Source organism: Schistocerca piceifrons, chromosome 3 (assembly GCF_021461385.2).
Source record: "Schistocerca piceifrons isolate TAMUIC-IGC-003096 chromosome 3, iqSchPice1.1, whole genome shotgun sequence".
In the NCBI taxonomy this organism is placed as follows: Eukaryota; Metazoa; Arthropoda; class Insecta; order Orthoptera; family Acrididae; genus Schistocerca; species Schistocerca piceifrons.
In genome coordinates, this window is record NC_060140.1 from 929,676,995 (window position 1) to 929,689,865 (window position 12,871).

Sequence of the window (12,871 nt, forward strand, 5' to 3'; positions counted from 1 at the left end):
GAGAATTCCTCAACCTGTACAGAAAATTGGAATAGAGTTCAGAATAAGCATCATTTTCGCCCTTTTTATTGTTCATGAAAGCCACACATTGCATATATATATATATATATATATATATATATATATATTGAGCATGCACATGTGCACACCATCAGTAAATGTGCAAACTATTAGAGTTGGAATTCTCTGAGACACACAGAATGGCCACTAGAATGCAGTAGTGTTGTTCCTGTTTACATCCTTATCAACACCTGGCAGAATTCGAAAGGGGGCTCGTGGTGAGCATGCATTTCACCAACTGGTCGAATCGTACACTGTCCAGATCTGTGGGGCATTCATATGTGACAGTGGCCTAATGTTTGACTGCGTGGAACCATGAAGCCAAAGGTAATAACCAACAACATTTTTATAGCAATGTCAGGACAATGGCACACCTTCCTCATCCATGCCCCCCCCCCTCCACCCCCCACCCTCCCGATCGGACATGCAGAATACAGATATACAGTTTCAAAGTTCTCGTATATTCAGTTTTTACTCAGAAAAATCTACAGCTAATTTATTCTAAAAATTTCAGTCTCGCTAAATTGACTTCAGTTGTTTTTAGTGAATAGCGAAATGCTATATATTTTGATGCAATTTGATACATAATTGATGTTAAGCTTATTCTGTGTCACTCTTGAAATTGTGCGACCTAGGAAAGCTAAACCAACTTGTACTACATGTCAGAGTACATTATTGTTTTTTCCATTTCGTTACATCGTATATCGAGGTGAGAGACGTGTACAAAACTAATATTTTCTGGTATTTGATTGCAAATTTCGGCATGTGCTTCTGTTTTTGACCATAGAATAGTAGCAACTTCAAATTATGGCCCGTTTTATAAATGGCAAGTTTTTCCTAGTAACAAGGTTCTGTTCATGGCAACTATCACATTCCTTATGACCAGAAGTGTCTAGTAAGTCGTTTGGACATCTCAAGAGTGAAAATCAGTCTGACGTGAAACTTGATTCTTGCTAGCTAATTAGCATGCTCATGCAGTCTACGAATGTTTTCTGTTACTTACGGGATAGTACCACCACGGCGGCTGGCGAACACCACATGAAAGACATGCAAAAAAGGAAGTAGGTACCAATTAGAAACATTAAAAGCACAGGTAACAGCAATCACAGGGTGTCGACTGTACAAAGTTGCCGCTTGCTTCTTTGCGGTAAGTGAGCTTTACCAAAACTGAAGGAGCACCCTTGCATAGAGAATGTACCATATGCCTTGAAGGTGAGATGACTGCACTCACCTATCTCCTGCTATCAGCGTTGTGGAGAAGCACAAAAAATAGCCATTTCTGCTTTCTTCGTTTGAGTTGCCTCGCAAGCAACAATACTAACATTCATGTTTGGCGGCTTGCTTATGTACCACCTAATATGAAGATATGAAGGACTCATAAGATATTTTGGCTCACTGTCAATCTCTTTCTGAGAAAACCACCCCTAAAAGTTCATGGTGCGGAAACATTTTCATCTCACATGAAGAATGGCTCTGAGCACTATGGGACTTAACATCCGAGGTCATTAGTCCCCTAGAACTTAGAACTACTTAAACCTAACTAACCGAAGGACATCACACACGCCCATGCCCGAGGCAGGATTCGAACCTGTGACCGGTGCGGTCGCGCGGCTCCAGACTGAAGCGCCTAGAACCGCTCGGCCACACTGGCCGGCTCACATGAAGACCACAGCGCATATTTTCAGAAAAATCGGCAAAAGAAACTTTTTCGTCTGCCGCTTATGTAATGCATGACGTTAAAATCCTTCAAAGAAAACGGTGCTAGCCGAGATATCAGGCTAATTGCTTGAGAGGGGAGGAGCTGTGTTCGGCTCCTACATGCTCTCTGCAAGTTTCTCAGCTATATTTTTATCCGTGTCAAAATTGGTGGGGATAAGGTAAATAAATCAATAGTAATACAAGGCAAGTGAATAAAATGCATATTTCAATTCTGGTCGTTTTACAATCGCTTTTTTATATGTTACATATTCACATATCTATTCACATTTGCCGGACGCGGTGGGCGAGCGGTTCTAGGCGCTACAGTCTAGAACCGCGCGACCGCTACGGTCGCAGGTTCGAATCCTTCCTCGGGCATGGGTGTGTGTGATGTCCTTAGGTTAGTTAGGTTTATGTAGTTCTAAGTTCTAGGGGACTGATGACCTTAGGAGTTAAGTCCCATAGTACTCAGAGCCATTTGAACCACATTCACATTTCCTCCGAAAAACTAGATGAATAGTAACTACGCCAATATTCGAAGCAAATATATTCATGATATCAAGAATTTCTAATGTATGCAGACTTCTAGTAATTACGACGTTCATTCCCAAGATTCGGCAAAAAAGAGTTGAGCACTATGGGACTTAACATTTGAGGTCATCAGTCCCCTAGAACTTAGAACTACTTAAACCTAACTAACCTAAGGACATCACACACATCCATGCCCGAGGCAGGATTCGAACCTGCGACCGTAGCGGTCGCGCGGTTCCAGACTGCAGCGCCTAGAACCGCTCGGCCACCGCGGCCGGTCCATCTCGATCGTCGTTGACTGTAACTGTCATTATTTTGCAGAAAGAATGGTATAAGAGTCGCCTGAAAAGAATACAGGACCAGAATTTATCAATTCCGAGACGACAGGAAGTTGTTTGGAATGCAAACGGTTTTCCTACACCGTATTAGGCGTGGTAATGTGTTGTGGTGGTGGTGTTTCCGTACATTTGCCCACCCCCTGCACAAACATTTCATTATACATGACAGTGTATGTCTGTCGACTCTTGCGATCCAATATGGAACAAGAAGTATGGTTTTGTAACGTTCTGAACATACGTTCTGTAAACTGAATTCGTCAATTTCCACGATTTGCAGCAAGTGACGTACTTTGTTGAATGTTTGACCTCTTGTATAACTGAAGGACTTATGAGCACGTAAGAGGCAGTCGTAAAAGTTTATTTTGTCGATTTCTCGGAATGTACGCGTTTCCAGACCCCATATATGACGAAAACTGGTCAGTTTTAGTTTCTCTATCGTTTCTGCTAATTTTGAGTTGATTGCGCGTCATGAACTTAATGGGCGATTTTCTAAAAAAAAATGGTGGTAGTAAACCAAAATATCTTACAATCCTTCAATTTAGGAGGTACACAAACGGCCTGTGGATCACGAGCCGAACAGGCTGGCCGTGTCCGAAACCTTCTCCTTGTAACTGATGTCATTTTGTAACGAATATGAATGTATTAAGTGTTTTCATGATGGTGATACTTGCAGGGACGATGGAGAAGGGCAGCTGTATCAATTTGAGATGAGGAATCCTAATCTGGAAACGAGGCAGTCTGCTGCTGATGATAAAAATCTATGTGTACACTATTTTGTAATACATTATTTATGTGCATAATTTTCAAAAGATAGCACTATCGCAACAGGTAACCATTATAGGTAAATGGGATGATGGTTCGTCGCTAACTGTCAACTAGGCAAGGAGATGCTCTTTTCTTGCTTTATCTCCATTTTGCCACACCACTGCACTCGTAACGCCAAAAGTGAGTACAATGGGAACTCGATGATTTTACGGTTCTATTCATGCATCAGCTTGTGCGTGTAATAATTTGGAAAAAACAAAAGAATCGTTTGTAGCAGCTCTGTACTTTTGCGGGAAAGTGAGGATCGATCATACAGCGCTGGAAAGCCAGTTAGGTGAACACCACGCGACATTCGAAGTGAGCACGAGGGAAAGACGACACTTTGTACCTTTCGGTCGTTATGTTGTGGCACCACTTGTGCTATTTTCTTTGATCGTGGGAGTAGTCTTGTTAACATGGTCTTAACCTGGTGTCTCCTACGTGGTTACTTGTCTCGATCCAATCTGTCGGCCGTACAGGAATACCATGTTGCTAATTCAGTAAATTGTGCTAAGTCTGGTCGACGGTACACTTTCGGTTGTAAACACGTTTTTTCCGACTGAATTCTCCAGAATAAGGCGTTTAAAGAGTTTAGAATAATGCTAGAATATCGAAGACGCTGGCTATCTCTCGAAAACGCAGAAGACTGCAGCCTTAAATATCTTTGTATCAGAACTGGCGACGTCAGTGTACACATGCGGCCATCTCCAGTCACTACCCCTCGTAATGTACTCGTATACCTACATTCCGTATTTCAGACTCATAAATCTCCGTCATACCTGAATGTTTGTATCATTTTTACGGAAACACACTTTCCACAGATAGTACATCACTTCCGAAGTAATAGACTCACTTCATAGTAATGTAAGGCGGTGGTGATGAATTTTACCTCCTCGTACAGTTCGAGCACCTGTTAAAGTTCATGGTGCAGGACGGATGATTCGGTTGCAGAGGACTGAAACTGTCCCCGAACCAGTGAAGAGGATATGAAGTTATTACATACCTTCTTATCCACATTTATTTCTCTAGAGTTTAGCAAAATAATATTTTTGATGATGTAAATCCATAATCCTCTATTTATCAGTATTTAATGCACCATATTTACGGTATAATGTGTCTTCAATTTAATGTAGCAGTAACATACGCATCCTTTTCCCGAAATTCCGTACCTTTACACTGTATCGCCGTATCTCAGCTTATTTGGAACTAATATACACTATTGGCCATTAAAATTGCTACACCACCAAGATGACGTGCTACAGACGCGAAATTTAACCGACAGGAAGAAGATGCTGTGACATGCAAATGATTAGCTTTTGATTAGCTTTTCAGAGCATTCACACAACGTTGGCGCCGGTGGCGACACCTACAATGTGCTGACATGAGGAAAGTTTCCAACCGATTTCTCATACACAAACAGCAGTTGACCGGCGTTGCCTGGTGAAACGTTGTTGTGATGCCTCGTGTAAGGAGGAGAAATGCGTACCATCATGTTTCCGACTTTCATAAAGATCGGATTGTAGCCTATCGCGATTGCGGTTTATCGTATCGTGACATTGCTGCTCGCGTTGGTCGAGATCCAATGACTGTTAGCAAAATATGGAATCGATGGGTTCAGGAGGATAATACGGAACGCCGTGCTGGATCGCAACGGCCTCGTATCACTAGCAGTCGAGATGACAGGCATCTTATCCGCATGGCTGTAACGGATCGTGCAGCCACGTCTCGATCCCTGAGTCAACAGATGGGGACGTTTTCAAGACAACAACCATCTGCACGAACAGTTCGGCGACGTTTGCAATAGCATGGACTATCAGCTCGGAGACCATGACTCCGGTTACCCTTGACGCTGCATCACAGACAGGAGCGCCTGCGATGGTGCGATGGTGTACGACGAACCTGGGTGCACGAAATGCAAAACGTCATTTTTTCGGATGAATCCAGGTTCTGTTTACAGCATCATGATGGTCGCATCCGTGTTTGGCGACATCGCGGTGAACGCACATTGGAAGCGTCTAATTGTCATCGCCATGCTGGCGTATCACCCGGCGTGATGGTATGGGGTGCCATTGGTTACACGTCCCGGTCACCTCTTGTTCGCATTGACGGCACTTTGAACAGTGGACGTCACATTTCAGATGTGTTACGACCCGTGGCTCTACCCTTCATTCGATCCCTGCGAAACCCTACATTTCAGCAGGATAATGCACGATCGCATGTTGCAGGTCCTGAACGGGCCTTTCTGGATACAGAAAATCTTCGACTGCTGCCCCGGCCAGCACATTCTCCAGATCTCTCACCAATTGAAAACGTGTGATCAATGGTGGCCGATCAACTGGCTCGTCACAATACGCCAGTCACTACTCTTGATGAACTGTGGTTTCGTGTTGAAGCTGCATGGGCAGCTGTACCTGTACACACCATCCGAGCTCTGTTTGACTCAATGCCCAGGCGTATAATGGCCAGAGGTGGTTGTTCTGGGTACTGATTTCTCAGGATCTATGCACCCAAACTCAGTGAAAATGTAATCACATCTCAGTTCTAGTATAATATATTTGTGAAATGAATACCCGTTTATCATCTGCATTTCTTCTTGGTGTAGCAATTTTAATGGCCAGTAGTGTTGCTTCTTAACAGAAGTATGTTGCGGAACCATCATTACTACACTTTTGTAACTGTGAATTAGTGTATGTCCTAGGGCAACTCGCCTATAAACGAAAGTAACATGTGTTTTGACGAAAGCATATAAGCCGTCCGATGCTGAACTGTATCAGTTCGAAACTGGTAACGGTACTTTTTTAATAATGTAACCTAAAATCAATTTGAGACTCGTTGCTACTGTATACCGTCAACAAGCTGTTCCACATATATTTAACAAACATTATATAACAAGTAAGTGCGTGCCGTGATGACGATGTATTAATTATTAGATGTAAGGAGCACTGTCTTTGCTAACAAGCCCAAATCTGAAATGGTCTGCGTAAACAACGTGGTAAAAAAAGTAGCTGCGACGCCGCACCAGAGAGGCTGATATACTGCAGCGAGTGGTTGTCGGGGCAGCAGGCGGCGCGAGTACTCACAGTGATCTTGGTCTGTCCCAGCGCCGGCGGCACGTCCAAGTCCTTGGGGATGAGGACGTGCCCGAAGTTGTGGCGGTACTGCACGCACCACACCGCCAGCCAGTCGATGTCGTACACGGTCAGGTTGCCCGGCAGCTGGATCTCGATGTCCTCACCCTGGTAGCCGCGCAGCGGGTCCAGGCTGCAACACGCGCGTGCCGCACTCATTACACTGTACCGGGATGCCAGACACACACACAGGCGCGAGGTGGTTCAGCAGTGGTTTCCAACGTGGGGGTAATTACCCCTTGGGCGGTAAAATGAGATTTTCTGAGGGGTAAAAACGAAACGATTCGATTCTGTTTCAGTCACGAAACTAAATTATTTTCAAAAGATCATTACCACTATCACAATTTTGTACGACTCTAATATTGAGTATTTAAGTTGTCAATAATTACTTTTTCGCAATTAGTAGTATTAATCTCGTGGAGGTTCGATTCCTCATATAGTCCACCCACTACACACATATGTTGTGCTCTGTTCCGACCATGGCTGATGATATATACGTAACAGATGCTAAATATCTCAAGAAGAAGTCTTAGCTAGTACCTTCAGTCGCCAAGGAATTGTTTCCTACTCTCTTCGCAAAAGACAAATGGATTAAAAGCGCGATACATCAATAACTACATAAGGCTCTGAGCACTATGGGACTTAACTTCTGAGGTCATCAGTCCCCTAGAACTTAGTTCTACTTAAACCTAACTAACCTAAGGACATCATACACATCCATGCCCGAGGCAGGATTCGAACCTGCGACCGGAGCGGCAGCGCGCTTCCGGACTGAAGCGCCTAGAACCGCTCGGCCACCCCGACCGGCAATAACTACATAAGGCAGTATTATTATTAGACTGGTTAGATATAAAGCATTAACAGTCCGAAGTCGTCCAATTTGTGTCAGTTCAGAAGAAAGGAGTCCAGAAAACAAGTGATTCACAAACAGTAAATACAGCGCACACATCTGAACTTGTTCGACTTTAAATGGGGCTGAAGTGTGCAGGTTAAGCAAGTGCCGCAATGGAGAGGAGTAATGCACGGAAGTACGTCTTGTAGCGAGTGTCTATCCTCACTGTGTATACACTCCTGGAAATTGAAATAAGAACACCGTGAATTCATTGTCCCAGGAAGGGGAAACTTTATTGACACATTCCTGGGGTCAGATACATCACATGATCACACTGACAGAACCACAGGCACATAGACACAGGCAACAGAGCATGCACAATGTCGGCACTAGTACAGTGCATATCCACCTTTCGCAGCAATGCAGGCAGCTATTCTCCCATGGAGACGATCGTAGAGATGCTGGATGTAGTCCTGTGGAACGGCGTGCCATGCCATTTCCACCTGCCGCCTCAGTTGGACCAGCGTTCGTGCTGGACGTGCAGACCGCGTGAGACGACGCTTCATCCAGTCCCAAACATGCTCAATGGGGGACAGATCCGGAGATCTTGCTGGCCAGGGTAGTTGACTTACACCTTCTAGAGCACGTTGGGTGGCACGGGATACATGCGGACGTGCATTGTCCTGTTGGAACAGCAAGTTCCCTTGCCGGTCTAGGAATGGTAAAACGATGGGTTCGATGACGGTTTGGATGTACCGTGCACTATTCAGTGTCCCCTCGACGATCACCAGTGGTGTACGGCCAATGTAGGAGATCGCTCCCCACACCATGATGCCGGGTGTTGGCCCTGTGTGCCTCGGTCGTATGCAGTCCTGATTGTGGCGCTCACCTGCACGGCGCCAAACACGCATACGACCATCATTGGCACCAAGGCAGAAGCGACTCTCATCGCTGAAGACGACACGTCTCCATTCGTCCCTCCATTCACGCCTGTCGCGACACCACTGGAGGCGGGCTGCACGATGTTGGGGCGTGAGCGGAAGACGGCCTAACGGTGTGCGGGACCGTAGCCCAGCTTCATGGAGACGGTTGCGAATGGTCCTCGCCGATACCCCAGGAGCAACAGTGTTCCTAATTTGCTGGGAAGTGGCGGTGCGGTCCCCTACGGCACTGCGTAGGATCCTGCGGTCTTGGCGTGCATCCGTGCGTCGCTGCGGCCCGGTCCCAGGTCGACGGGCACGTGCACCTTCCGCCGACCACTGGCGACAACATCGATGTACTGTGGAGACCTCACGCCCCACGTGTTGAGCAATTCGGCGGTACGTCCACCCGGCCTCCCGCATGCCCACTATACGCCCTCGCTCAAAGTCCGTCAACTGCACATACGGTTCACGTCCACGCTGTCGCGGCATGCTACCAGTGTTAAAGACTGCGATGGAGCTCCGTATGCCACGGCAAACTGGCTGACACTGACGGCGGCGGTGCACAAATGCTGCGCAGCTAGCGCCATTCGACGGCCAACACCGCGGTTCCTGGTGTGTCCGCTGTGCCGTGCGTGTGATCATTGCTTGTACAGCCCTCTCGCAGTGTCCGGAGCAAGTATGGTGGGTCTGACACACCGGTGTCAATGTGTTCTTTTTTCCATTTCCAGGAGTGTAGTTAGCTTTCTTATCATAGAAGAAGTTTTGGCTAGCACTTGCGATGCTCCACGATTCCTTCGTTATTCATTTGTTCTAACACCCCCCCCCCCCCCTTCACACACACACGCAAAACTAACAAGGGAACCTCCCCATCGCACCCCCCCCCCCCCCCCCCCCCTCAGACTTAGTTATAAGTTGGCACAGTGGATAGGCCTTGAAAAACTGAACACAGATCAATCGAGAAAACAGGAAGAAGTTGCGTGGAACCGTGAAAAAAATCAGTAAAATATACAAACTGAGTAGTCCATGTGCAACATAGGTAACGTCAAGGAGCATCCGTGCGCGGGAACGCCGTGGTCCCGTGGTTAGCCTGAGTAGCTACTGAACGAGAGGTCCTTGGTTCAAGTCTTCCCTCGACTGAAACTTTTACTTTCTTTATTTTCGCGAAGTTATGATCTGTCCGTTCGTTCATTGACGTCCCTGTTCACTGCAATAAGTTTAGTGTCTGTGTTTTGCGACCGCACCGCAAAACCGGGCGATTAGTAGACGAAAGGACGTGCCCTTCCAATGGGAACCGAAAACGTTTGATCGCAAGGTCATAGGTCAACCGATTCCTCCACGGGAAAACACGTCTGATATATTCTATACGACACTGGTGACGGCATGTGCGTCATATGACAGGAATATGTTGTCGACCTACCTAACTTGTACGCTTGGCGAATGGGTAAAAAGATTCTTCTACCTTGCTCGATTTAGGTTTTCTTGTGGATGTGACAATCACTCCCAAAAAAGTGATGAAAACATAAGAGATTGTCACATAAACTGAAAATAAAAAATTAAACTTTTCACTCGAGGGAAGACTTGAACCTAGAACTTCTCGTTCCGTAGCTGCTCTCGCTAACCACGGGACCACGGCGCTCCTAGACTGCCAGTGTCCTTGATGTTGCTATCTTCGCATGGACTACTCAGTTTGTGTATTTTACTAATTTTTTTCATAGTTCCACACAACTTTTTCCTGTTTTCTCGATTGATCTGTGTTTAGTTTTTCAAGGCGTATCCACTGTGCCAAATTATAACTAAATCTGAGAGGGGTGCGATGGCGAGGTTCTCTTGTAAGTATAATTCATCTATCTGTCATTATTTTAAAAATAAGTTTTCCATTTTTCAGTTTAGTCAGGTGCTAACGTTGGTAATGATGTGGAGGAGGCGGGGCAACAGATGGCAGAAGGCGGGCGGGGGGGGGGGGGGGGGGGTGGGGGTGGGGGGTTACTATCTAATGTCTAACTGCACTCAGAGGTAACGGTCTAAGAAAGGTGGGAAGCACTGGTGTACATCAATACTCTGCGATTTGTGCCAGTTCAGAAGTAAGGAGTCCAGAAAACAAGTGGTTCACAAACAGTAAATACAGCACACACATCTAAACTTGTTTGATTTTAAATGGGGTTAAAGTGTAGCAAAAGATGCATAGAACCATATTCAGACTATTTCTTGCTCGTTCCACTCTCGAACAGCACGTAGCTAAAATGGACTCCTAAGTCATTCAATGCGTGACACAATTTCATAATCGATTATTAATGTAAAGCCAAACGTGACACGTAACAACAAACTGTTCGCTCCTAGCCAAAGTTTATAACAAGTGAATTCCCTTCTTTATACATAAGACATATTTATGACAACAGATAACATTGGTACCTTACAACCATTCTGGAAGTTTATTTTAGGATAGTGAAGCCAAACATGTTCTTGGCGGGGAGGGCTTTAAGAAATCCATACTACAAATTACGTAACCATTTTAAAACCTTGTGCCACGTTTTGCTACCTTCAACTGAGAATCTATAACAACTAACTACCATAATATTATAATAGTTTTCATGGGGAACCTACTCATTTGGCTAGTTCCAAAATCATATCAAGTGTTAACAATGGAAGGTGTTGTTATACATTAAAATTCAATTAAACGGATGATTTGGAAAGTACGTTTATTCAGCAGATGCTGGAGGACAAAAGATCACGTTTTATACTTAGTATAAATGCAGTTCAAATGCATCAACTGAATTAATATTACTGGAATATGTATAACAATTTTAAATTCTCAATAACTTCGAAAATACAGGATGTTCCAAAAAGATTGTACGTATTTTTGAAACTATACATTCATTAAACTGCAAGACATGCATCTACGAAGCTTGGGACACGTATTTAAGAATCTCGCAAGTTTAGATTACAGATGTTCAATATGTCGTCCACCAGCGACACGAACAATATCAAGTCAATACTCGAATTGCTTCCATACTCGGGTAAGCGCGTCCATCGCCACTGATGTCGTGGCGACAGTTCCGGTTCTTCAACTCTTCTTCGTTCTGTTATAGCGGTGACGCATGAACGCTGTCCTTAATGAAACTCCGCAACAAGAAGTCACAGGGCGTCAGATTTGATGAACGCGGAGCCCAGCTGAGAAATGCTAAGTTGCCAACTGTTTGACGACCAGTCCGACTGCTCGGTAGATTTTCATTCAGGTACGAGGGCGGTTCAGAAAGTAACCTCCGATTGGTCACAGTGCGGGTTGTGGGGGGAGTAGCGACGCCATCTGTGCGTTCACGCACTCAACAGGTCAGTCGGCATCAAGCCGTGGTCGAGTGAACGTCGTACCTGCGCTAGTTTAGTTTTTGTGGCAGTTTGAAATGTGTGCTGCAATAGAAAACCCCGCCAAATGTGAAGTGCGTGCTGTCATAAGGTTTTTTACAGCCAAAGGATATTCTGCAGCAGCTATTCATCGTGAGCTTTGTGCCGTGTACGGACCAAGAGTTATGAGTGAAGGAGTTGTCCGTGAATGGGTACGTTTATTTAAAAGTGGACGAGAAAACGTTCATGATGAAGAGAGGAGTGGTAGACCATCATTGGTGACTGACGAACTCGTTCAGACAGTTGGTGCAAAAGTTCGTGAAAATCGACGTTTCTCAATGTCGGAGTTGTCTACTGGTTTTCCACAGATTTCTAAGACTCTCTTGTACGAGATAGTGACAGCAAGATTGGGTTACCGTAAGTTCTGTGCACGATGGGTGCCCAAAATTCTTACCGACCACCACAAAACTCAAAGAATGGCCTCTGCATTAGACTTTCTGTCACGTTATGAGGACGAAGGAGAACCATTGTTAAACAGAATCGTGACCGGTGACGAAACCTGGATTAAGTGCGTGAACCCTGAGACAAAAGAACAATCAAAGATGTGGGCACATTCAAATTCGTCTACCAAACCAAGAAAAGCCTCGCAAGATTTTTCTGCCAGAAAACTGATGGCAACGGTGTTTTGGGATGCCAAAGGGGTGTTGTTGGTTGAATTCATGGAATGTGGTACGACCATTAATCAAGACGTGTACTGTGAAACAATAAAAAAGTTACGACGGGCTATACAGAACAAACGCCGTGGTATGCTGACTTCTGGTATCGTTTTTTTGCACGATAACGCCCGTCCTCACTCTGCTCGCAGAACAACGGCCCTTCTTGAGTCCTTCAAGTGGGACGTTATCAACCATCCACCTTACAGCCCAGGCCTGGCGCCAAGTGATTATCACCTCTTCATGCATTTGAAGAAATGGCTCGGGTCACAGCGGTTTGATGACGACGAAGAGCTCAAAGATGCGGTCACAGGCTGGCTCCAGGCACAAGCGGGTGATTTTTATGCAGAAAGAATTTCAAAGCTTGTGAAGAGATACGATAAGTGCCTCAATCGCTATGGAGACTATGTAGAAAAATAGTGCAAAGATGTAGTTGTAAGATGTATATATTAAAATATTTTTATTTGACTTGGTGTATTTTTTTAAATCAACCGGAGGTTACTTT

At 45.1% G+C, this 12,871-nt stretch overlaps 1 protein-coding gene across 1 annotated transcript in view; it reads right to left on the reverse strand.

The window, feature by feature from the left end:
- Positions 1 to 12,871, reverse strand: part of LOC124787789 (protein Skeletor, isoforms B/C) — a 694,854-nt gene that overhangs the window by 110,338 nt on the left and 571,645 nt on the right. Inside the window, exon 6 of the mRNA XM_047254691.1 lies at positions 6,512 to 6,692. Within this exon, the coding sequence (XP_047110647.1) occupies positions 6,512 to 6,692 (181 nt within the window). The remainder of the gene's footprint in view (positions 1 to 6,511; positions 6,693 to 12,871) is intronic.